This window comes from Thamnophis elegans, chromosome 2 (genome assembly GCF_009769535.1).
Source record: "Thamnophis elegans isolate rThaEle1 chromosome 2, rThaEle1.pri, whole genome shotgun sequence".
Lineage (NCBI taxonomy): Eukaryota > Metazoa > Chordata > Lepidosauria > Squamata > Colubridae > Thamnophis > Thamnophis elegans.
The window spans coordinates 52,452,877-52,476,608 of NC_045542.1; the positions used below are offsets into that span (position 1 = coordinate 52,452,877).

At 44.4% G+C, this 23,732-nt stretch overlaps 1 protein-coding gene and 1 long non-coding RNA gene across 3 annotated transcripts in view; one reads left to right on the forward strand and one right to left on the reverse strand.

Annotated features, from left to right (window-relative positions):
- Nucleotides 1-19,585, reverse strand: part of FDXR (ferredoxin reductase) — a 46,651-nt gene extending 27,066 nt beyond the window's left edge. Inside the window, exons 1-3 of one of the 2 annotated variants that reach the window (XM_032211854.1) lie at nt 19,464-19,585; nt 12,921-13,018; nt 226-321 (exon numbers count right to left, since the gene is read on the reverse strand). In XM_032211854.1, coding sequence (XP_032067745.1) covers nt 226-321; nt 12,921-13,018; nt 19,464-19,545 — 276 coding nt within the window. In that variant the 5' untranslated portion in view covers nt 19,546-19,585. Of the gene's footprint in view, nt 1-225; nt 322-5,828; nt 5,942-12,920; nt 13,019-19,463 lie in introns of those variants that run through there. The other variant, XM_032211855.1, reaches the window with a different exon arrangement.
- Nucleotides 1,708-5,555, forward strand: LOC116504682. Its single transcript, XR_004254838.1, has 2 exons — nt 1,708-2,514; nt 2,832-5,555. It is a non-coding gene; the product is annotated as an uncharacterized LOC116504682 (long non-coding RNA).
- Nucleotides 19,586-23,732: the final 4,147 nt, after the last annotated feature.

A 23,732-nucleotide genomic window follows, 5' to 3' on the forward strand; every position in this document is an offset into this window, starting at 1 on the left:
CCCTAGTCCATATATCCAAATCTTGCTTAAATAGTATGCGGTTATCGCTCACAAAATATCTCATATTTTCTAAGGGTTGTGTGCAGATCAAAAGGCAAAAGAAAAATGGAATGAAAATAAGGTGGCAAGAAGGAGAAAGGAATAATTTTAGGGTCTCCTCCCCTGCCTCCATCTTAGTAGATCCCTTTTGTGACTGCTAATACCGAAAAGAAAGTTAATACCAACCTTGACTTCTGGGTGATCAGGAGCCACTCCAAAACGAACCAAGCCAAACGGAACTGGTAACTTCTCATAAATATCCACCTGAGTCTGTTTGTGATGCTGGAGAAGACATCCCAAGTCATTAATGCATTTAAGGAAGAATAAAAATAGTGCGTTGAATTGGATCATTTAACCGCAATAAAAACGTCCTTCAAATCTAACCCTCCAAGTTTCAAACAATTGAAAAGGGAATTGTAGGACTATCATTTTGTCACAACTGCAGATATTCACAAATGGACTGGAAAGTTTCTCTACAATCATTTCTATACACCACAATTTTAGCTAAAGTGATTCCATGAAAAATATCCTCACAAGCCAAAGGGTTGCTCGGGGGGCAGGGGGAGGTGGTTAGGACTTTGATGTTAATCCGCTGTGTTATTCTCATTGCAGGACATGATCTTCTGATGGCGGGGAGGGGGGGGGGAGGCTGTGAGGCCTGGAAGCCAGCTTTTGCATTGGGCCTTCAGGCCTGCCAGAGTTAATGTTGGGAGGGGTGATTATATGGAGTGGGGTAGATATAGTCAAAATAACATTCCTTTCTTAGAGAGTCAAGGACATCTTTCCCTGCACCTGGAGTGGCGTGACGGGGAGGCATCTCCAGTTGGGACAGTGCCTGATTGGATCATGATGATGGACATATGGGTGCTGGGTAGGGGTTTGGACTTTCATTTGGGTGGGGAAAACCTGGAAGCTTTCAGATTCGGGTTTTCCCAGATGTGCCAATATGACATCTCTAATAAAGATGCTGAAGCCAAGAGATATTTCTTACATTAAAAGACAAAGAGAAATTATCCTGGGTCTACAGATACTAGATTTCTGGATCCAGCTTTTAGAAAACTGCTACGTACTACTAACTGATGTAAGATTTGCCTCTATTTTCCCTTCCCCTAATTCTCTCCCTAGTTTTAAATAATACACAGTTTTATAAATATATTTCAAATAAATGAATAAAAAGCACTCATGCACATATCTTATATTCATTGATAAATCTGTGGCAGCCAATTGCAAAGTAACAGGCCCCCAAGAAGATGCAGAGCGGTCAAAGGAGTAACTGCTGAACTTCCTGCTAGTGGGTAGCATTTATTTATTACCATATTGGCATACAATGACAGGGAATCTACACATGCTAGACCAGGGTCGGCAACTTTAAACACTCAAAGAGCCATTTGGACCTGTTTCCCACAGAAAAGAAAACATCGGGAGCCACAAAGTTCCTAACCGGAAGCCGCCCATTTAATTCTGGAGCTGACCGGAAGTTCGGTTCCCCCACCATAGAATCTCCTCCTAGTGCGGCATCCTTTTTCCTCTACCTGTCGTAACTGAAAGCCCTATCAATTGTGCAGCAGACTGGAAAACCCACCCCTTGCCATAGAATCTTCTCCTGGCGCACTGTGCTTCTCCCCCCACCCCTCCAACCAGAAGCGCCTCTCAAAATTGTGGCACCAACAGGCAACAGGGATCCGCAGCAGAGGGATGAAAGAGCCACATGTGGCTCCAGAGCTGCGGGTTGCTGACCCCTGTGCTAGACACAATGTAGTCCTGACAATCTAGATTGCTAATTTATTCTGTTTGGCGCTTTGCACGTCTATCTTGGTGCACTGTGAGGGATGAAGTAGCTTTACACCAATTAACTAGTGGTGCTTAGGTTGCTGGCTCTTTCAGGCTTCTCCATCACTCTCCCCTCCCCTTGCCTCGTGTCATGATGCTTTGTGTGTGGCCAGGACCAGCCCAGGTTTCCGCTCTCCACACACACAAATGCAACTAGTTTCCCCCACCACCAAAGTGGTACCCATTTATCTATTAGCAATATTGCATGCTTTCGAATTGCTGGGTGGTAGGAGCTAGGGATCGAGTGATGGGAGCGCACTCTGTCTCATGGAGCTGAGCTCAAATTTCTGGAGTGCAGATTATTTCTGCACAACAGTTTCAGCATCATTAAGCCATTGCACAGATCACCCCGAGTTTCAACCAAAATATGGACCAAATCCATATTTATAAAGGATTCGACAAGACAAATGTGTTTAAAGAGAGAAACATACCCATCCTAATATACTTGGTGTACATGTTTGTTCAATGCATTTTAGAAAGGTAATTGAATTTACAATTACAAAATCATAGTATTAAATAGGACAAGTTTGCAATAGTCTTGTGAAATGTGAATTACCAAATGCTTTGGTCACTATTGATAATTCTCCCTATTACAGAAGCAAAATGATTGCAATCTAGTTTAGATGTTGTGGTAAATGGGCGTTGGTACCTACCTGATACGCCCTTTCTCAGGGCGGTGGAGACATCATCCAGGCATGGGGTATGACTCCATCAGGATCCAATAATACTGGGTTTACAAGTATTAAAGCCACACCCACGAAGCCCCTCCCCAGAAATAGATGAAGGAGTGACTTGTAGACCACTGTGTAAGCAATCTGAAATGATAGAAATTATCTCTCCCCAAGAAAACATAGTAGAAAGGAAAAGGCAATAAGTCAAAGAAACAGGGTGGGGCTGGATGATGTCTCCACCGCCCTGAGAAAGGGCGTATCAGGTAGGTACCAACGCCCATTCTCCAGTAGGTGGAGACATCATCCAGGCATGGGACATACCAAAGCCCACAGTCCCATTGGGAGGGAAAGAATAAGAAAGGAAACTTAAGTGGCAACGACATGATGCAGCACGCGCCGTCTGAAGGAAGCATCAACTGAGGCGTGCCTATCGAGCTTGTAGTGTCGGATGAATGGAGAAATTGAGGTCCATGTAGCCGTTCGGCAAATTTCGTCCAACGAAGCTTGCGACAACCAGGCTGCAGAGGTGGCTGCGCTGCGTGTAGAGTGCGCCGTGATATGAGGTGGCACAGGCAGAGAGAGTACGGAATACGCCCTAAAAATAGCTGTCCGCACCCAAAGACCAATGTCCAGGGAGGAGGCCTTGGAACCTCTCTTACCTCCAGGCTGGAACTTGACGAAGAGCCTCAGAGCGCCTGAAAGAAGCAGTTTGTTTAATATAAATGCATAAAGCACGACGTACATCAAGGTAATGCCACTTGCGTTCCAGTCTGTGTGATGGCTGAGGACAGAAGTCAGGAAGCACCAATTCCTGGGTTCTATGAAATACAGAATTTACCTTAGGTACAAAGGCCGGGTCAAATCGAAGGACTACCTTATCTGGATGAAGGATGCATAAATCTTGTCTGATGGACAAGACCGCCAACTCGGAAACTTGCCTCGCTGAAGTAATGGCTACAAGAAAAACCACTTTTAATGTCAAAACATGCAAGGACATAGAGTGCAAAGGCTCAAATGGAGACTCAGTTAAGGATTCCAGGACTTTGGAGACATCCCAGGTAGGGAATCTGTGTATTGTTGGTGGCTTGATGTTCGTGGCACCTCTCAAGAAACAACGAATCAGAGGTTCATGAGAGAGAGACTGAGCAGAAGCCAGAGAAAGGACTGAGGACAGGGCCGCAACCTGTCGGCGAAGTGTGTTCGGAGAAAGCCTAGGTCCAGCCCTCGCTGCACAAATTGGAGAATATGAGGAACAGAAACCTCAAGAGGAAAAACACCCTTTGAGTGACACCAGACAGAGAATTGGGTCCAAGTGGCATCATAAATGCGATTAGTAGAAGGACGTCTGGAGGCTTGAACTGTTCGAATGACCTCCGCAGACAGGTTTGCAGTTCTTAGAGCTTCCCGCTCAACCTCCAAGCGGTGAGACGCAACCACGGAAGGTCTGGATGTTGGAATGCCCCTTGGAGGAGCAGCGAAGGGAACTGGGGCAGTTGCCACGGAAGAGCTACTGAGAGGTTCATGAGGTCGGCAAACCAGGGTCTGCGGGGCCACCGAGGAGCAATCAGGATTAGTTCTGCCCTTTCCACCAGTAGTTTTCGCACCACCCTCTGAATGAGTGGGGTAGGAGGAAAGGCATAGAGAAGGCCCGGAGGCCAGTCGCTGGTCATATATCCCCATCAGTATCAGTGGAGAGGTCCTCCATAGGGTTGAAATTAGTTGGAGGAGAAACCCTAGGAGCGGGGAGAGGAGTAGAGCAATGATTGTTCTTGGAAGTGGCCTTTTGTGGAGCAGGAGCAGGGGCCTTGTCAGTAGCTGCACTAAGAGTGGTAGTTTCCTGGACCTCCTGAGGAGGAGCAGGCCTAGAGGCCTTGGCAGGCTTGGCAGCAGAAGGCTTGGAATGGCCTCTTTTTGCTCCTAGGCTCAGAGGGGACTGGAGTAGAAGGGGCAACTGGACTGGGTGAATTCCCCCCCACTCGGGAATGGTTCCGTTGGTTGCCATTACTCACGATTACTCTTCTAACCAGCAGAGATCTTGCAAAGCGTCGTAGAAGGCTTCCCGCCCAAACAAAATGGCCACCACTGTTTTTCGCGCCCCAAATTAACTGCCTTCTGTTAGTAGACTGGGCCCTGAGGAAGGGCTGAGGTGGTGAGCCGACAAGGCAGCTTATTGCCCGGCAGTTTTACTGCCCGTCAAGCGCTCCGGCGTGAGGAGAGGATTCAGGAGCCTAAGGAGGAGGCTGTGGAGGCTTGGAAGGCAATTCCTGTGGCCTCCGCGATTAAAGGAGGCTCCTCCGGCATGCGCAGCCGCAGCGATCATCCCTGAGGCATCTGGCTGCAGCAAACTCTTTTCAGAGTTTTCCAAAACACCTTGTCAAAGAAACTGAATGAACTAGTCCAGGCAGTCGTATGAAGTCAATGAAGGAATGAATGAATGAAGGAATGAATGATTTAACTGAATAGACCTGGAGTGCCAGCCCAACACAAACCATGGTAATCCTCCAAGGAACATGGTCTATGCCTTTAGTCACATAGCTATAGTACAGCACCAGCATCTTGAATTGAATCTGCAAGCAGATTGGCAACCAGAGCAGCTCGTGAAGGAGAGGTAGTACATGAACATAATATTTTTAAAGAATGCACTATTTGTCAGTTTAACAAAATTAGGAGTAATAAAACTTCTTGATGTGCTAATATTGATAAAATGGCAACTACAAAACAGAATTCCTTTCTATCAGTTGGATGAATGACATTAGAACTTCCTGAAACAAAATAAGTCACTTCAAAGTTACTGGAAACGAAGCCTTTATTTCCTTCTCTTTTAAACTCCCTGCAATTTATTTTGGGTAGCAATAAGGGAAATACCAAATTGGGGATAGGCAAATGTTGTCTCTATGGAACAGCTTTCAGGAAATCCCTGCCCAAATCTATTTGAGAAGTTGTACTTCAAATGAAACAAGATTGTTTCATTCTGGGTATGGACCCAAACAAGTAGCAATGAACCAAAATAGCAAAGGTATTCAAGAATTCAGAAAATTAAAAAGAAGGCACTTTTTTTCACAGAATTGTAGGAACTTCAAAAGTTTACTGTCAAGTTCTTGAAATGTGTAACAAAGAAACATTTGCTTTAATGAACTTGTGAACACAGACAGGGTCATTCTCAGATTCCCCCCCCCCCCCCGACTATTCAGAACACAGGCATGCCGTCTGCAGCAAAAAGCTGTCCAAAGAAACTGTTTGAATCATCAGTATCCGGCTATGCTTAAACTATATTGATTATCCATATACCATTTTTTCCATGCCTTTGAGTCAGTCTCGAATCCGGGAAACTGCTTGGATTGGTCTTTGTCATGTTCATGGCAAGATTTCAGAAGTGGTTTGCCATTGTCTTCTTCCTAGGTCTGAGAGAGATTAACTGGCTCAAAATTACTCAGATGGCTTAGTGCCTAAGACAAGACTAGAACTCACCGTCTCCTGATTTCTAGCCTGGTGACTTAACACCTACACTAAAATAGCTGTCACATAAGATGTGTGTGTGTGTGAGAGAGAGAGAGAGGGAGGGAGAGAGGGGGAGAGGGAGGGAGGGAGGGAGTGGGAGAGAGAGAGAGAGAGAGAGAGAGAGAGAGAGAGAGAACAACGTTAATTTGTCTGAATCCAGGAAATCTAGCAATAGCATCTGAAGTGTCTACTTTTTTATAGGGTGGACATATATAACTACTTTAAAATATATATTGTGAAAATACAGCTTTCATCATTATTCCCCCTACAGTTAAAACACTTACCTGCAGACAACCAGGAAAGGCAAGGTAATATTCAGTTAGCTGGAAGTTGGTGTTGGGGTAATGGGGGATTCATTAGCATTATTTATTTTATTATGATTGTTTTTAGTTTTATGGATCTAAGGTTTGGCTTTTCTTTCTCTTTTCTATGTTGGTTCTGTGTTGCTTAAGTGGAGGCTAATATTTAGCATTTAAAATGGTTAGATTTTTTCAATCCTGACTAGATTTCATGGATTTATTGACCTTTTGAATGCAGCTATATACCCAGGTCTATTTTGAATCATTACATCTTTGAAGGATGCACCATAAAACACAAGGTCTCTAGGTCCTTCCCACAAGACCCAAGCAAATATTGGATTGAACAAACATGTGAGGAAAGATGATTTCAAACACCAGGGCAGGCCTTCATTATTTACATTTGTAATGTATTTTGTCTTCTTTCCTCATTAAAGGCATATCCCCAGGGAAGCGGGGAAGCATTAAAAAGGCATTTATGATCAATTGAAACAGATTGATTGAATAGATGGTTCAGCAACCTCAGTCTGAACAGGGATCTGGGTGAAGGGATATCTGTTGCCATTGAAAGCTGATAAAAACCAGGGCCAGCTGAAGTGAACGAGAGGGAAATTCCACAGCCAGGGAGATGGAAATGGGCATGTACTCTCTCTCTCTGGCTAAGCAGAGAAACACACTGGCAGATGTATTCGTCTCAAAAGAGCCTCTCCACTGGATCTTTAATTGACGGGCAGATGCATAAGAGTTCAGCACCCCATCAGATACTCATATTCTAAGTCATGTATGGTTGTGCATGTAGAGGACTTTATAAATGATCTGCAAAGGGGTGACAAGTTAACCATAAGAAATAAAAAATGTTGGGACCCCGCCCCCAGCAAAGAACATAATGCCCTTGACAGCTGGAGAAGAGCCACAACATCCATTTCCTTCCTGGTATCAGCCTGTTTCTTTCAGGATTATCTGTTATGACTCTCTATAGTCAGCAACAACATCTTCCCTGCTAGAACCAAGGTCGAGCGTTGAAATTCAAAAGATAAGGGGGGGGGGGAGAATCGATCCTAATTCAACAACACCACCTTCCTTTGGTAAATATAAGAGGAATGTTTTCCTGCCAATAATATTAACTTTCATTAATATTAACTTTTCACAGAATCATTCTTGAGGGGAATTCCATTGAAGCAGCTTTTCTCAACCTGTTACTCTCTCTCTGATACCAATTATAATTCCCAAGATATTTTACTCCCTGAAAGGAGACCAAATTGTTCTTCACCTCTGTCGAAACAAATGTTTAAACCAGGGGTGGTATTCTACTGTTTTGGACCAGTTTGGGTGAACCGGTAGCTCCGACGATCAGCTGGGAGCAAACCGGTTCGGTCCAACGATCAGGTGGGCCCACCCGTCCCTGACTGTATCTTCTCACCTGATTCGCATGACGGAGTGAATTGCCGCGCCTCAGCTGTGTTACTCCCCAGCAGTAATGTGGAAAGTAAGTTTTCTTAAAACTCTGCGCACGATCACCGAACTGGTTGTTAAACCAGCAGGATCCCACCACTGGTTTAAACCCTGCATCCTTCAGAGACCGGTTTCTTCTTTCCTTTACTCTTTCAGTCCTTTTTCTTCACAATCTGGCTCTCTCCAAATGCACCAGAGCTGTAAATTCTAGCTTGCATGGCCACTGGCCCGAGAATACACACGGAGGAAACAAAGAGATCTACCCCTTGCAACCCCTTCAGACTTTGCGGATCCAGCCTCTGATCTGTAGCTTCTGAACCCCAAGCAGCACATCGGTAGTTGAGTAGTTTGAATAGCAGAAGGAGGACTGTTCTGCTGTAGGACCAGGCTTTCCTAAGCATCAGAATTATGAAGAGTACTGACTGAGGTAGGAAGTAGGCATGATAAGTAAATTTTTGAAACTTTGTAAAACAGAATCAGGCTAAAGACAACATAGCATTTCAACCTGTGTTCCAATCTCCCCTGTGTCAGAACCTATGACTGAACTGCTTTCTCGTATACATCAAGCTTAACTTAAACCTCCCACTATTCTTCCAATCTATCTCTATTAAGCTGTGCTTCTTGGCTTCAGATGCATCATGCAGCTTGTCTAAGTCTTTGGCTCTACTCTATTTGGTCACCATCCTTCCTTTTCAATCCCCTCAGTCTCATTAAAGTACAAGTATAAGTATAATCTTTATTGTCATTGTACTTAAATACAATGAAATTGGTTCATGGGAAGGAACATAAACTTCCAAGCCAGAATTAAGTCTGAAGTGTTATTTTTCAACACATCTGAAACTTGGACCTCTGCCATCACACAAACCCGAAGGGCATGATCTGCACAATTGTTTATACAGGTAGTCCTCGGATTATGACCATATGCAGTACTGCAGGCTACTTCTGCCGGCTGCCGGTTGAGCCAACCCAATTCAACTCAGCTTTTAAATCTATTGTGTGTTGGAAGTGGTGGACAAGTACCTGTCCCCACTTGGCGTGAGTAGCAGGCAAGCACGTGTGTGCTCCACTTGCACAAGTAACAAGGTGTCTATGCCAGCCACTTGTGCAAATGGAGCTGAGCATGAGTGCTTGCCCACCATGCACAGGGAACCATCCCCTTTGCTGCTGCCCACCCATCCATCCACAAGGCTGAAAAGGTTGGGGAATTCTGAATTAAGGATCAGATGAATTTGAATTAAAAAAAAACTTTGCGGTTAATTAAAAGGATCTTCTCTGGTGTGGAAAAATGTTTGCTTACAAGCTGATAACAAGATTTTGAAGTATGGACATTAGAGACCACCAATGACTATTTTAAAGGAAAAGTTTAGCACCTGGTTACAAGAGGGTGTCAAGCTTTTTAACTTGATAATGGAATCAAAAGCTATTATTGAAGAGGAACAAGCCCTGCTGAATAAAATCAAGAGATTCTATCCGGAGCTCCGGATGTGTCCTTGGGCCTTCCACTGGGAGCTCTAGAAGCGGCCCTGCTAGGCCTTGAGCTAACCCCCGCTTGGGCAGAATGCTGGGCATCGGTAGAGGGCTCTACAATACCTCCCGAGGTGGATTGGTCAGCCATAGACAAGGAAAAGACTCAACCGCATTGATCAGAGTTTACTAGAAACGAAAGTCAGGCCTCGTGGCGAGCAGGAGCTAGGCAAAAAACGATCCTCTCACTGAATCAGCCAAGCTGAAGTGAGGGAAGTGGGAGGGCTGATGACGTAGTTGCTTCCTTTGGCGTGAAGCCTCGCAACGCCCTCTGGTGGCTGCCTGCAAGCGCGAGCAAACAAACGGCCCCAAAATGGTGACCGCAACTGAGGCGCAAAATTCAAATCCGGCAGCAGCCCACAATACCATTCCCAGGCCCACCGCTCATCGGGAGCCCTCAGCGGGAGCCCTCAGCAGAACCCGCATTTTACCCAAGGGAATAGCGGGCGGCAAAGACGCTCGAAAAAGCACGCCTCACAAGACGACTCCAATTCAAAGCGATCAGCGCGGGCGGAGAAACGGCCCCAGGCGCAAACGGCAAGGATGGAAATGCGGCGGCAGAGCGAACTCACGCCGGCAGCAGCGGCTGCTGGCTCCAATTGCAAAAGCCCCACAAGCCTGTGAGCCCGGGTGATGCAAGAGCTTCAGGAAGGTCTGGACAGGCAGCGAACTGCCATCTCTCCCTTTATACCTGCAACAAGTTGCCTCAGAAGCCTCCAACTGCTGGTTGAATCCAATACAAGGTAATCCTTTGTCAATTAGTCTGGAGAAAATTGATGTACGTCTCTTCTGGCTGGACTGAGTTAAAAAACTGACCCATACAGTCAGAGGAGGTGTAGTCACCAATTTACATAACTCAGTCTCTAGGCTAATGGACAAAGTTAACCCATGCTTGGATTCCCCAAGCAGCACACAGGAGAAGCACAGATGATCCTCAGAGGTAGCTCCAGTGACTAAAGCAGGCAAAGCGGGGAAGGGGTAAGTGAAGGCAGCAGCTGTTCTGGGTAGCCATTTTGGGCACTGCACCTCAAGCATTTGGAGGCTGAAAATGCAATGCGCCGAGCCCAAAAACACAAGCCATTGTTGGTGGCAATCTCTGCAGCCAGGAAGAGAATGCGTGGAGGCCGAAGGGTAGGCCCAGCGGGTGAGTGGGGCTACATTCGGAGTATAAGACGCACCCAAATTTTCAGCCTCTTTTAGGAGGGAAAAAGTGTGTCTTATACTCTGAAAAATACAGTAGATCGTGATAGATATTTTTGGCAATGTTTAATTGGATGCAATGGATTAAATTGTAAAGCTATTCTGTGTAACAACAGGCTAGAAAAGCTGGGTAATGTGGGGCCAGTCACTCTCTTAGACCAATCCACCATAGTGATATTGTTGTGAAATAGAGGAAGTAGGTGTGTTGAAATGTTTGCTACCTTGAGATACTTATAAAAATAACAAAGGCGGGACACAAATATATTAATTTTAAAAATTTAATTGGATTTTGATTATTTGAAGAGAGGGATCAGAAGGAATTTGTGTAAATGGAAATAGAGATATGATTTTAAAGTTGTTATTTCTGTTAGCCTTTACTGGACTTTTGCTGATTAATAAGGAGATTGAAGATTTAGAGAAGAGTTTATAGAAAGTAGGGTGAGGTATGGAATGAAGAAGCATTTAGTTCTATTTTAAGAGACAGTGGTAAGATAAAGGGGGAAGTTTCTTCTTAATTTTTTCTCTTTATTATAAGAGGGGAGGAGACTGTGGGTAATTGGGTATTTATTTTGTGCTTGTTAATAATCACAACGAAATTAAGTAAATTGTTAAAAAAGAAAGAAAAGACAAAAATTAATACAGTATCTCTGCACAATAGGCAGTGAATGGACTGTTTGGGAAAGGACTTTTTCAATAGCATAGTCCAACCCATTGGCAACTTGCCTTGGCCTGCTGTGTGTTTTTTTCTGGTGTCAGAGGATGCCTCTTAAAATGGTAGAGCCTTTTCTTTAGAATGTCAGGGTCCTGAATGTCAGGGTTAAAACTTGTTTAAAATGTTTCTTTGTGCTGCTTGAAATATTCTGCTGCACTAACTTTATTCTCTGCCACAATATTTGTTTATGCTATGTTATATTTGCCATTGTTAATAATTCCCCATTATTGTTCTTATAAGCCTGTCCAGCATTGTTAGCAAGCAACAGCATAAGAGTATCGTTAATCAGTCCAAGTGGAGATGGGATCTATTTGTTCTTCATTTTAAAAGGATGTGCACACAAATTATGCTTTTCTGGGATAAAAACAGGCAGATCCAAGGACAGATGGGATCAGGGTGCAAAGGCATTCTATTCTCACCAAGGTCCCAATATAGGCACCCAAATTAAAAATGGCCATAGTGCAAAAGTGCTTTGCCATACCAGTCTTTTTTTCAATTTCCCACTTTAGTCTACACTTCTTATAGTCTTTGGAAATCTGTCATACTAATGTTGATCATCAAGAGAAAAAAATTATTTTTATTTCCTTTATCAAACCCTATCTCTCTGGGGCACACTGGTTCCCGGAAATAGAGATTCATTAATTTCATTCATTTATTCATGATGTCTCTGTGGCCACCCAACTCAACAGTTGCCATTCTGAGCAACTTGCAAAGGGTTTACATTAAGACTGGGGTGTCAAACTCAAGGCCCGTGGGTCAGATCCAGCCTGTGAGATGGTTAGATCTGGCCCACAGAACTGCCTGAGAAACAGCAAAGGACCAGCCCATGGGGCACTGAACTGCGACCTGGTGGCAGCAATCCAAGCCAGATTGCGTCCAGCCTTAGATCCTTGGAGCGCCTTGGGCCTGCTCCATGAAATCATTGACCTGTGAGCACAAACGGCGGTGGCTGACGGTTTCTGGCTGCAGCCCCCCTGCCCCCCTACTTTGCCTCATCTCATTCCACAGAACAAGTCTCCCACCCACTGCCCCACCTGCTGGAGACCTCTAGATTCCCTCTCTAATTTCGCTTGGCCCCCACAGGAACCTCGCACACGAGCAACGTCAAGCTGGCCATGCCCAGTCGGCCGCGACCACCCTGGCCACATCCCTCCCCTGGCGGACAACTATAATGCTGATCTGTCCCTCAATGAAACTGTGTTTGACACCCCTGCTTTAAGAGAACAAAACAGAATCAGCAAGAGTAAAAACAATAAATACAGTTGAACCAATAATATTTCATGCTTCCATCTCATTGCAAGATGGGCTCATCCAATATCTCGGACCAAAGCCCAGGGAAGAACCAGGTCTTCAAGGCTTTAGGGAGGGGCCATCCAAATTTAAATAAGAGGTTACTCTTATTATTCAGCCTTGGAACCAGTTTTTTTAATGTCAATGATTGATTGTGGCACAATTCACGAATCACCAGTCATGTTTAAATTCATTAAAGCACACAAAAAGACATAAATAGGCAAAGTGGGCTGTATCTCTGAGAATTCTTTGCCACTTCTGTAATGATGAGAGTGATGGAAGCCAAAAATTGCCTACGCCTACGTTAAAGGAACTCTGTCTTCCAAAACTAATTGCAGGCTCTCAGTGGCCATAAACTAGCAGGGAGATAAGAACCCATGCGTTTGTCCTTATAAATGTGCCTATTACCTTCAGGAGATGTTGTGCTGTGTAGAATCCAGCTGGTCCACTGCCTACAATACATATTCGAGGTCTGAACTCGGCTGTGGAAAGAAGCCGCTTGATGCCTGAGAGCAGAGAAAAAGAAGAAATTACGTATAGGTCGTCCTTGACTTACAAACATTTTGTTTACTGACCCTCTAAAGTTACAACAGCATTGAAAAAAATAACTTGTGACTATTTTTCACACTTACATGACTGTTGCAGCATCCCCACAATCAAAATTTGGATGCTTGGCAATTAGTTCATATTTATAATGGTTGAGCTGTCCTCATTGCACAATTTTTGTGACTTTTTGACAAGCAAAGTTAATGGAGGAGCTAGATTCACTTAACAACACTGTTACTAACTTAACAACTGCACTGGTTCGCTTAACAACTGCGGCAAGAAAGGTCGTAAAATGGGGCAAAGCTCACTTAAAAACTATCTTGCTTAGCAGCAGAAATTTTGGGCTCTATTGTGGTTGTTAAGTCAAGGACTGCCAGTAGTCCTCCAAGTTCAGTCTGGAAGCTGCTGGAATAATCTACCAGAAAAAATATGATAAACTCTGAGAGAATGAGAGAAAAGAGTGAGCCACGAAGAAGATACATTTACAACTATGGCCCACTGCCTTCAAATTCAGTTCTAACCCAGACAGCTGATGATCCCAATTCTCTTTGTTTCTTGAACTGAAAAAAATAACACAGTACAAGCTCGCAGGCGGCGAGCGGCCGGAAGGGGCAACCAAGTGGCTGGAAGGGGTGAGTGGCGACCGGGTGGGGGTGGCCGGGGCCAACTAGGGGTGATTTTTACCAGTTTGACAAACTGATTCAAATAATCCCTACCGGTTTGTCCAATCTGGTCGAATTTAACCCCTGCTTTGGTCTGCTTAATAACACGATGCACCAGACATGATTTTGTATGATTTGTTCCTGTAGAAAGCTTAAGCTTGCAATAAATTGTTATGTTCACTTGAACTGGCTGAATCTCCTGATTTCCCTGGCACTTGAGAAAGGGCCTTAAAGATTATAACACCACCTTGAATTGAATCTGGAAGCAAACTGGTGGAACAGCAATGTAACCTAGGCCACCATAGGGCGCCCATGCAGCTGTTTTCTGGCAATTGCTGCTCAATTGTTGTTCAGTGGTTTCCAACTCTGTGACCTAGCAGACATCAATTCACCAGATTTGTCTGTCAAGAACGACTTTTGATTTTTCTAAAGATCACGTCTTATCCAATAATTTTTGCTTTTGCTTTACCTTTAGCTCTTGCCAATGCAGCCTTGGAACACCTTCTGCAATAAGTAACTGAGAAACAATTCCACTCTGCTATTCTTCTCCCATCATGTAATATTTAGAAATTGGTTGGACTTTTGAGATGCATTTATATTTTTTATGATAAGCAAGAAATGAAGAAGATAAGAAACAGATAGAAAGATAAGATAAAGATTCAGCTGGTGTTAGTTATAAATCCTTATGAAAGCTGTGAATTATAAAATATAAATTAAAATATACAAACTAAGATATCTAAAAATGCTATCTACACATTCAAATAAAGGGTTAGTACAAGCTTGGAACAACAATTGCCACTTAATTGTTATGAAATCCATCTGAATGATCTTACCATTTTGTATCATTGCATGACTTTATAGTCTCTGGTGTTTACATTATCCATTGCACTGCAGATTCCTTGACAATGTACTTATCTATGACAATAAATTAATTCATAACCTCATTCCTTATGCTGTATTTTAACACTAACACTATTGCTGGTGTAAAATCTTTCATTCATTACAGCAAAAATAAATTAATAAAGCCAGAGACCAGAGATCATAGAGTTAATCAGGGATGTGAAGGCCTAGACACGGGCAGCCTAACCCTAACCCTAACCCTAACCTTGACATTTGTTGATTTTTATTTTTGCACTATAACATGCAAAGAAATGTCCAAGTATGTTGCTAAAAAAGAATCTTACAAATACTGCTTCTATCATTCATTCGCTGTCTCTGGATATCAGGAAATTGATGAGAGAAAAAAGTATTTCACACATAACCTTTACTTTTCACTTGAGCTTAAGTCCTTTCAGATCTTTCATTTACCTTTATGCTGGAGGGAGAAAAATGTTGAGAAAAACCTGGGCTGCCAGAAGAACATATTATTCGACACATGGATGGACTTTAAAAATTGTAGCAATGGGTTCTCTGCCCAGCTGCTGGGTGAGCAGATAACCACCTAGTCGGCCTCCTGCACCATGGCAGGGGGGTGTTTTTGTCCCCCTCAGGCTCCAGAGCAGTGGTAGTCAACCTGGTCCCTACCGCCCACTAGTGGGCATTCCAGCTTTCATATGGGCGGTAGGGGTTTGCTGCAACTTTGCTTTATAAATTTTATAAAGTAAAGTTACTTCCCTATTTTATAAATCACCATTACTGTGGAACTGGTGGGCTGTTAGAAAATTTTACTACTAACAGATACAAAAGTGGGCGGTAGGTATAAAAAGGTTGACTACTCCTGCTCCAGAGGCTTTCTTTGAGCCTTCGGAAGGGCAAAAATACCCTCCCCCGGGCTCCGGAGGCTCCCTGGAGGCCGGAAATGGACTCATTTCTGGCCTTCCAAAGTCTCCAGGAGGCCCGCTTTTCATGCTCCCTGAGCCTCCATGCGGGCCCTGCACTTACCTGGCATCCAAAACAGGCCACATGGAGACTCCTGGGAGGAGAGGGGAGGAGTGGGCATATCCAGCCAGGAGTGGGATTTGGGGGTTTGCCGAACCGCACAGAATCTTTGCTAGAGGATTACCCGAACCTAGGAGAACCCAGAACAGCTCACCCCTGATTCCACAGTAGACAAATAAACCCCAAACCGCTTGCCTGAAGCACTAAAATGAAGATCAAGTTTAACTACTTTAGACACACAATGTAAAGTCAATGGAGAAGATTCCCAAAATAGAAGGTTGGGGAAGATAAGATGACTAGATACAGTCAGTGAACTCACAAGCAGCAATTTAAAAGAACCCAAAGAAGGCATTACTGACAGTCTATCCTGGATAAATTACCCGTATTTTTCAGAGTATAAAACGCATCCTTTTTCCTCAAAAAAGAGGCTGAAAATCTGGGTGTATCTTATACACCGAATACAGCATTTTTTTTTGCCTCCCGAAGCCCCACCCCTTCACCAAAATGGCTGGGCATACCTTAAGGAGGCCTTCAGAGAGTTCCTGGGGGCTTGGGAAGCACAAATGAGCAAACAATTGGCCGTTTTTGCCCCAGCCCCCAGCAGCACTCTATAAACCTTCATAAGGCTATGCATGCAATTTATTTGATAAAAAACGGGGTCTGTTTTTGCAAAAAACAGGCCGTTTTGGGGAGGTTTGCAGAGTGCAAATAGTCCCCCCCCCTTTGGAAAGCTCTTTAACTGATTGATGAGAATTACATTAATCAAATGCTGTGCCAGCAGAAACAAAGTCTTAGGCCCTCCAGATTGTCAGCGATTTCTTTCTCCAGCACATGGATAAATACACCTGGAAACATCTACCTACCTACCTACTCTCTCTCTCGCTCCCTACCTATTTCTCTCTCTCTCTCTCTTTCTCTTTCTCTCTATCCCTTTACCTACCTACCTACCTACCTAACTTCTCTCTCTCTCTCTCTCTCTCTCCCTACCCACCCACCCACCCACCCACTCACCTACCTACCTACCTACCTACCTACCTAGTGTATTTCTCTCTCTTTCTCTCCCTCTCTACCCCTCTATCTACCAACCTACTTTTTTTTAATTTGCCGCTTCAAAACCTTGGTGCATTTTATACTCCGGTGTGTCTTATACTCCAAAAAATACGGTATGCCCATTGGGTCACAACATGTTAGAAATAACAGGATAAGTATTAGTTTTCTTCAGAGAGTTTGCATAACAATTGCTATAATTCCCAGGAGAATAATTATTTCAGAAGAGAAAGGATTAAATACAGGTAGTCCTTGACTTACGACCAGAATTGAACCCAGAATTTATGTTGCTAAGAGAGAAATTTGTTGAGTTTTGCCCAATTTTATGACTTATCTTGCCACATTTACTAAGTGAATCATGGCAGTTATTAAATTAGTAACACAGTTGCTAAGTGAATCTGGCTTCCCCATTGACTTTGCTTGTCAGAAGGTTGCAAAAGGGGATCGCGTGACCCTGGGACACTGCAACTGTCATAAATATGAACCAGATGACAAGCATCCAAATAGCTAAATACTGGCAGGAGTGAATCAAGTGGGGGATATCAACCTTTATATATCTGGCATTCTTACTGCTACATTAATCAGCCTTTGCTTGCTAACAGGAGGTCAGGAGAGATCAGGCTAATACAGATAGTCCTTGATTTACAACAGTTTGTTTAGGAACTGTTCGAAATTACAACTGCACTGAAAGGGACCTATGACCTATGATAATTTTTCACACTTACAAACGTTGCAGCATCCCCCATGGTCACAAGATCAAAATTCAGATGCTTGACAATTATATTTAACACGGTTGCAGTGTTGTGGGGTCATATGATCTCCTTTTGTGACCTTCTGGCCAGCAAAGTCAATGGGGAAGCCAGAGTGATTTAGCAGTCATGATACCAACTTAATAATTGAAGTGATTCACTTAACAATTGTGGCAACAAAAAAGTTGGGCTCAATTGATTATAGTCATAATTCGAGGGTTAAGGTAAAGGTTCCCCCCGCACATATGTGGCAGTTGTTCCCGACACTAGGGGGTGGTGCTCATCTGTGTTTCAAAGCCATGTGCAAAGATATCTCTGTAGTCATGTGGCATGACTAAACACCAAAGGCGCATGGAACACTGTTACTTTCCCAACAAAGGTGGCTCCTATTTTTTCTACTTGCATTTTTGAACTGCAGAAGCTAGCTAGAAGGGACAAGTAATAGGAGCTCACTTTGTTAGGCGGTGCTAGGGATTCGAATCATCGAACTGCCAACCTTTCTGATCGACAAGCTCAGCGTCCTAGCCACTGGCCACCCTCTAATTCGAGGGTTACCTGTATGTTATTCCGTGGCAAGGATATACACAGACTGAGTGCAGCCACCAAAGTCCTTCTTACACATTCCCCAAATGTACTTCCTATAGAAGGTAATACAGAGAGAAAGGCCCCCAGAACTTTTGACAGAGTCTAACACAAGTATGTGACCTTTGAACATTCTTATACAAACTTATCCATGGCTTTGGACATCATAACCACCACTTTACATTGTGCCTGGAAACAAACCAATTCTCAGTGGTCACATTCTCATGCTCTTTCTTAACCTGATCTGATGTCAACCAAGATCATGTGCAAATGACTCCCACGAGAACTTTGACAACCAAATTGATCTAAATCCAACATTAGATTTTTCCTTCTCTTATTTTAAGGGAATATGTACCTATATCTATATTTTATTAAATTAACTAGCAGTTCATAAACTAATGTATATATGTGCAACAGTTGTTTCCATTATACTTTTGCAGAAAACATGGATACCCATCAGCAGCATTACACAACTGTGGCAATACTGGCCCAGGACTACAATGCCAGCATTATGAAAAAGGCATTATAATACAGAGCCCCCGAAGAGCTGTCTGCATATTTCAATGTACAAATAAGCACTCTGCTTTAAAAAATGACATTGCAAAAATGCATAAGTGCAAAGACACAGCAGCAACATCATGCCCTGTTCTCAGTCTCTTGGTTTACAAACTTTAATGCTCAAATGAAAATGTACATATAAAGGCCTACAGGTAGAGATGGCACTCTCCTTTTCTTTTTATGGGAGCACCATATTATAAGACAGGGGTCACCAATCTTTCGGACCTCAGAGACCACTAAATTCATAATTTTAAATCCCAGGGACCACTAATATGATTCTTTTAAAAAGATAAATAGTATTTAGTGCAATATAAAAAATGCAAATAATTTTAATGCCGACCACCAAAAGTTTCTCATGGATCACCAGTGGTCCACGACCATTGGTTGGTGACCACTGTGATAAAACCTCCTAGTGCAGATGCTGCAACCTGTCACATTAAGGGCTCATCATCGTTATCTTAGGCACTGTAAGACAAACAACTTGCATTGGGCCGTCTCTCCCTTTACCACATGAAACGCAAGTTTGGGCTTCCCACTTATCTGTTTTTTCCCGATTTGCATCAACTTCCTCGAGTTGATCTTCAAATAAACTGGACTATAAATGCAACCAGTCCCAGAAGTGCTTTTCTAGCGAGATCCGGCGCAATTCATCCTGGCAGTCTTCCCAAAAACCAGACTCTTCCACCATCACCACCCCTTTCCTTCCACCGTAATTATCTTTTCTTAAGATTTTTTTTTGCAAAGACAAGGAGAGGGGATGATGGGTCCCTCGATCTCTTTCTATCGTTCCATAGCCCGAGCTCTTCCGCCCCCTTTGAATCTCACTATTCTTAAGTCTCCCCGCCTCTCGCTTGTTCCTGGACTGCCAAATCTCTCTGCAATCCCCCCAGCTCCATTCACAACCTGCAGAAAAACGAGAGATCGCTCACCAGCTAGAGAACCCTTGGGCGGCAAGACCCCGAGCGCAGAAAGACGCCGGCCGCAGCCGAGGACGCCCCCGCTACGGCTCATCGTGAGAGCGGCGAGACAGCGTCAAACCACAGCGCTTACCCCGCCACTTTACCCGGCTTTCATCAGAAGGCAAGGGAGCCAATCACGGAAGGCGAAATATATGTCATTAACATAGATCCGCCCACCCGTCGCCGGAAAACTTCTTTTGCCACGCCCCCGCGATCGAGTCAAATGCCTATCACGTCGATTGCTGTGAGACCTTATTGACTAATCCGGAAATCGAGAGTCTACGAAACAAAACGCAAGAAGTGCTCTGTTCTTAGTAGTGGTGTTAAACTATATCGCGTATCGTTCACTCAACGAAAGTAATATAAAGCGTACGTTTAGTAACGTTTAGATATTTCAATGTGCATAAGCTGGATTTACAAATGGGGCTAAACCATAGCGATTTAATAAATGTTTATTAGATTCCCGCAATGCATTGAACTATAAACTAGCCTAGCGTTTATTATGTGTATATACATGGTCAGTTATGATATACAGTATTAAACTATGGCTTAACCTAGGGTTCCCAGATGTCTCAACAGGGAAATGTGGACAAGGAAAGGAAAACACATGGGGGAGAGGAGGACACCCTGAGTGTTCAACATTTTGAGGATCTTGTGTTCAAAGTTATAGCAAAACGCTGCCAGAAATGTACATTAGTTAGCTCTACATCAGTGGTGAAAATCAGTTTTTTTTACTATCGGTTCTGTGGGCGTGGCTTGGTAGCCATGGTGTGGCTTGGTGGGCGTGGCAGGGGAAGGATATTGCAAAATCTCCATTCCCACCCCACTCGGGGGCCAGCTAGAGATGGATTTCACCCCTGGCTACATAAATATGAAATTACTTTTTACTGCTCAGAAAGTCTAGTTGGTCAATTGCAATATTTTCCAACACTTTTTTTATTCTCAATAAAATGCTAGCAATAATATAGAATCAATGGTGATGTGCTTTCTTACATTTCAGATATACTATAGAAATGTATGAGGAGTGATAGGACTTACAAACTACTATGATTGTAGATTTGACAGGAGGGAGTAAATCTAGGCTGTCAAATCTGTCAATGAACAAGGAAAGAAAGAACAGATAATTTATAAGGTCCCAGTACATGAATGTTTGAATGGCCACTGCTATGAAACAGCTCAATTTAAAGCAAAACCAAGACATTCAAAAAGCAAGTGAGTATTTGATTTTAAGACTCCCAAACTGAAGACATATGGACAAAAAAGAAGACATGTCCTTTTGCCAGACATCTAATAAGCTATGGTGAACCCAGTGATAGGGAGTAGGAGTCACAATTGGGAATAAAGAAAAAAAAAGTGAGTTGGAAGTATGCAATTTTCCAGAGTATAGTTACATTTTGTCTGGTGCAACATAATATTCTCTCATGAGTTTACATACAATTTGTGCTTTTTTCCCAGTTTATTATTTTGCTGTTTCTACCTTAGCTAAATATGCCCAGATAAGAAACCTACATCTTCTCCTGTGTGCTGCTTGGGGAATCCAAGCATGGGTTAACTTTGTCCATTAGCCTAGAGACTGAGTTATGCAAATTGGTGACCACGCCTCCTCTGACTGGTAGGGTCAGTTTTTTAACTCAGTCCAGCCAGACGAGACATATACCAATTTTCTCTCCAGTCTTCTGAGATAAAGTTTGCCTTTGTTTGGATTTTCAAGTGTATGTGTGTGAGTGTTTATTATTGCAGGTAAGGAGAGACGACAGTTCGCTGTCTGCCGGTTTTCCTACCCGTTTTGCTTCGTAGCAGGCATTGCTGGCTCTTACAGCCGCCGCTTTGGGGCTTGGAACTATCTTGGATCATTGGATGGGAGGCTTGGCGCTGGGCTTAGCGCCCGTTCTGCCTTCTGGGCTTGCCATTTGGGCTTTGCGAAGAGGCTTTTAGCCGATGGTTTGTTACTGCACCTGAAGCCTTCCAGCCACATCGGAGGACCGGGAATTCCCGCTGTTCGCGGCGTGGTTAATCCGGGAGGACCAGCCACGTCCGCCCGCCGTCCGCGGCGCGGTCTGTCTGGCTGCGTCGCTGCTGAGAGCGACAGGAGCGCTCCAGCGCTGCCGCTGGCATCTCTTCCTGCGGGGGAGTTTCGGACCGGCTTACTAACTAACGGCCGGTTTGAATATTGGCGCTTGAATTGCGGCTGCCATTTTGAGGCCGTTTCTGACGCATGCGCCCTAGGACTTTGAGATCGGGCGTTGGTCTCTTCACGCCGGGAAGGCTGCTGAGTCATCGCCCCTCCCATTTCCCTCACTTTGAGCTTGATCGCCTGGTGAGAGGATCGCGCTGCCGCTGCCTTTGTTGACCACGAGGCTGCAGTTCTTGCACAGTAAACCGGGGCCTTTTTGTATTATTTGAGTCTTTTCACTTCTTAAAGTTGCAATGGCCGATCAATCTACCACAGGGGGTACTGTAGAGTCTTCTACTGAGGCCCAGCATTCTGCCCAAGTGGGGGTTAGCTCGAGGCCTGGCAGGGCCGCATCTAGAACCACTAGCCAGAGGCCCAGGGAGGCATCCGGGGCTCCGGATAAAGGCCATAAAAAGAAAGATAAATCAAAGAACATTTCTAAGGCTTCCGGGGAAGGTAGAGTTTCTCCTTCCACGCTAGTTTCTCAGCGTATTTCACCAGCTCCTATTCCACAACCAACAGGACACCAGGCCTGATCGCCCATTACCCGTTATTTCGAAGGCTGGGGTGGGGGGTGGGGTTGGGGATCCAACTTCCCCCAGTTGTTACTGAGGCCCTTACTTGATGCCATGCGCTGGGCCCTCCGCCACCTTTACTCCTACTGCTGCAGCCCTCAGACCTATAGAAGGCTATGATCAGGGTTTTCCCCCAGATCTTTACCAGATGATTTCTGCAGCTATTTCCAGGGGGGTGGATGCTGAATTGATCCGTAGAAACCAGCCCCCTGTGACTACCAGTGCTCCTAGTGGGCCTAGTCTTCAGGTTCCACAGGTGGATCTTCCCGATCTTACAGCTGGGCCTTCTTCGCCTCTTCCTTCTACTTACAGCGAGGATTCAGCATTAGTGGAGGAAGGAGAGTTGATTGATTGGGAGTTCTCTGATGATGAGGGGTTGATCTTTGATCAGCCTAATTCCTTGAGCTTATTTCGGCCCAAGTTATTCAAGTCATTGTTATATAAAGCTAAGGCCGCTACCCATATGGGAGACATGGGTTCTAAAGATGGTTCTGCAGTAGGCCTTGATACCACTGAACGCCTTTTCGCTGAGCCGGTCTCACGGTTCCACCACAAAACTGCGGTAGACTAAAGCGCGCTCGATGAAAGCGCGTACCTGACATCATCACAGCGCGACGAAAACATCACGCTGTGAGCGGTAAAGTTAAAATTAACGCGAAAACCTTACCCTAACCCCTCCAAACCTAACCCTAAACCTAACCCTTAATCTAACCCTAAACCTAACCCTTAACCTAACGCTAAACCTAACGCTAACCCTTAACCTAACCCTAAACCTAACCCTAACGCTTAACGTAACCCTAAACCTAACCCTTAACCTAACCCTAACCCTAACCCTAAACCTAACCCTTACCTTTACGTGAATCGGCTTGCTTTAAAAGTGCTTTTTAAAGCGCCCTTTTTTCTCCGCAGTCGTATTTGTCGCGCTGCTGATGACGTCAGGTACGCGTTTTTATTGGGCTCGCTTTAGTGGACCGCGGTTTTGTCGTGCCACGGGTCTCACTGCAGGAAGTGATTCCTTCTCCAAAACTGTTTATGGATCTTATTTAAAAACAATGGGATCAGCCGACTGCGGTAACCCTACCAAGCAATGGGGACAGGAAACTGTATACTTCCACTCCTGATTTGGAGAGTATTTTGCAGTTTCCGACTGTGGATCCATCAGTAGCAGCTCTAGCCTCCCCGGCTCTCATTCCCTCTGAGATTTCTGAGGGTCTGAAGGTGGAGGATCGCAAGGCCGAGACTGTCATTCGTAAGACTCACCAGGCTGCAGCATGGGCCTTGCGCGCTGCGACAGCAGCGTTGTTCTTTAATAGAACTTCAGTCCTTTGGCTCAAGCAATTGCAGGAGAGGCTAGCCCCTGATGAGGTGCGTCTTCACCAAGATGTCACCAAGATTATGGCTGCCCTGGAATTCTCGGCGGATGCCACTCTTAATGCGGCCAAGTTCGCTTCCCGAGCTGTAGTTTCCAGTGTAGCGTCCAGAGGCCTGTTG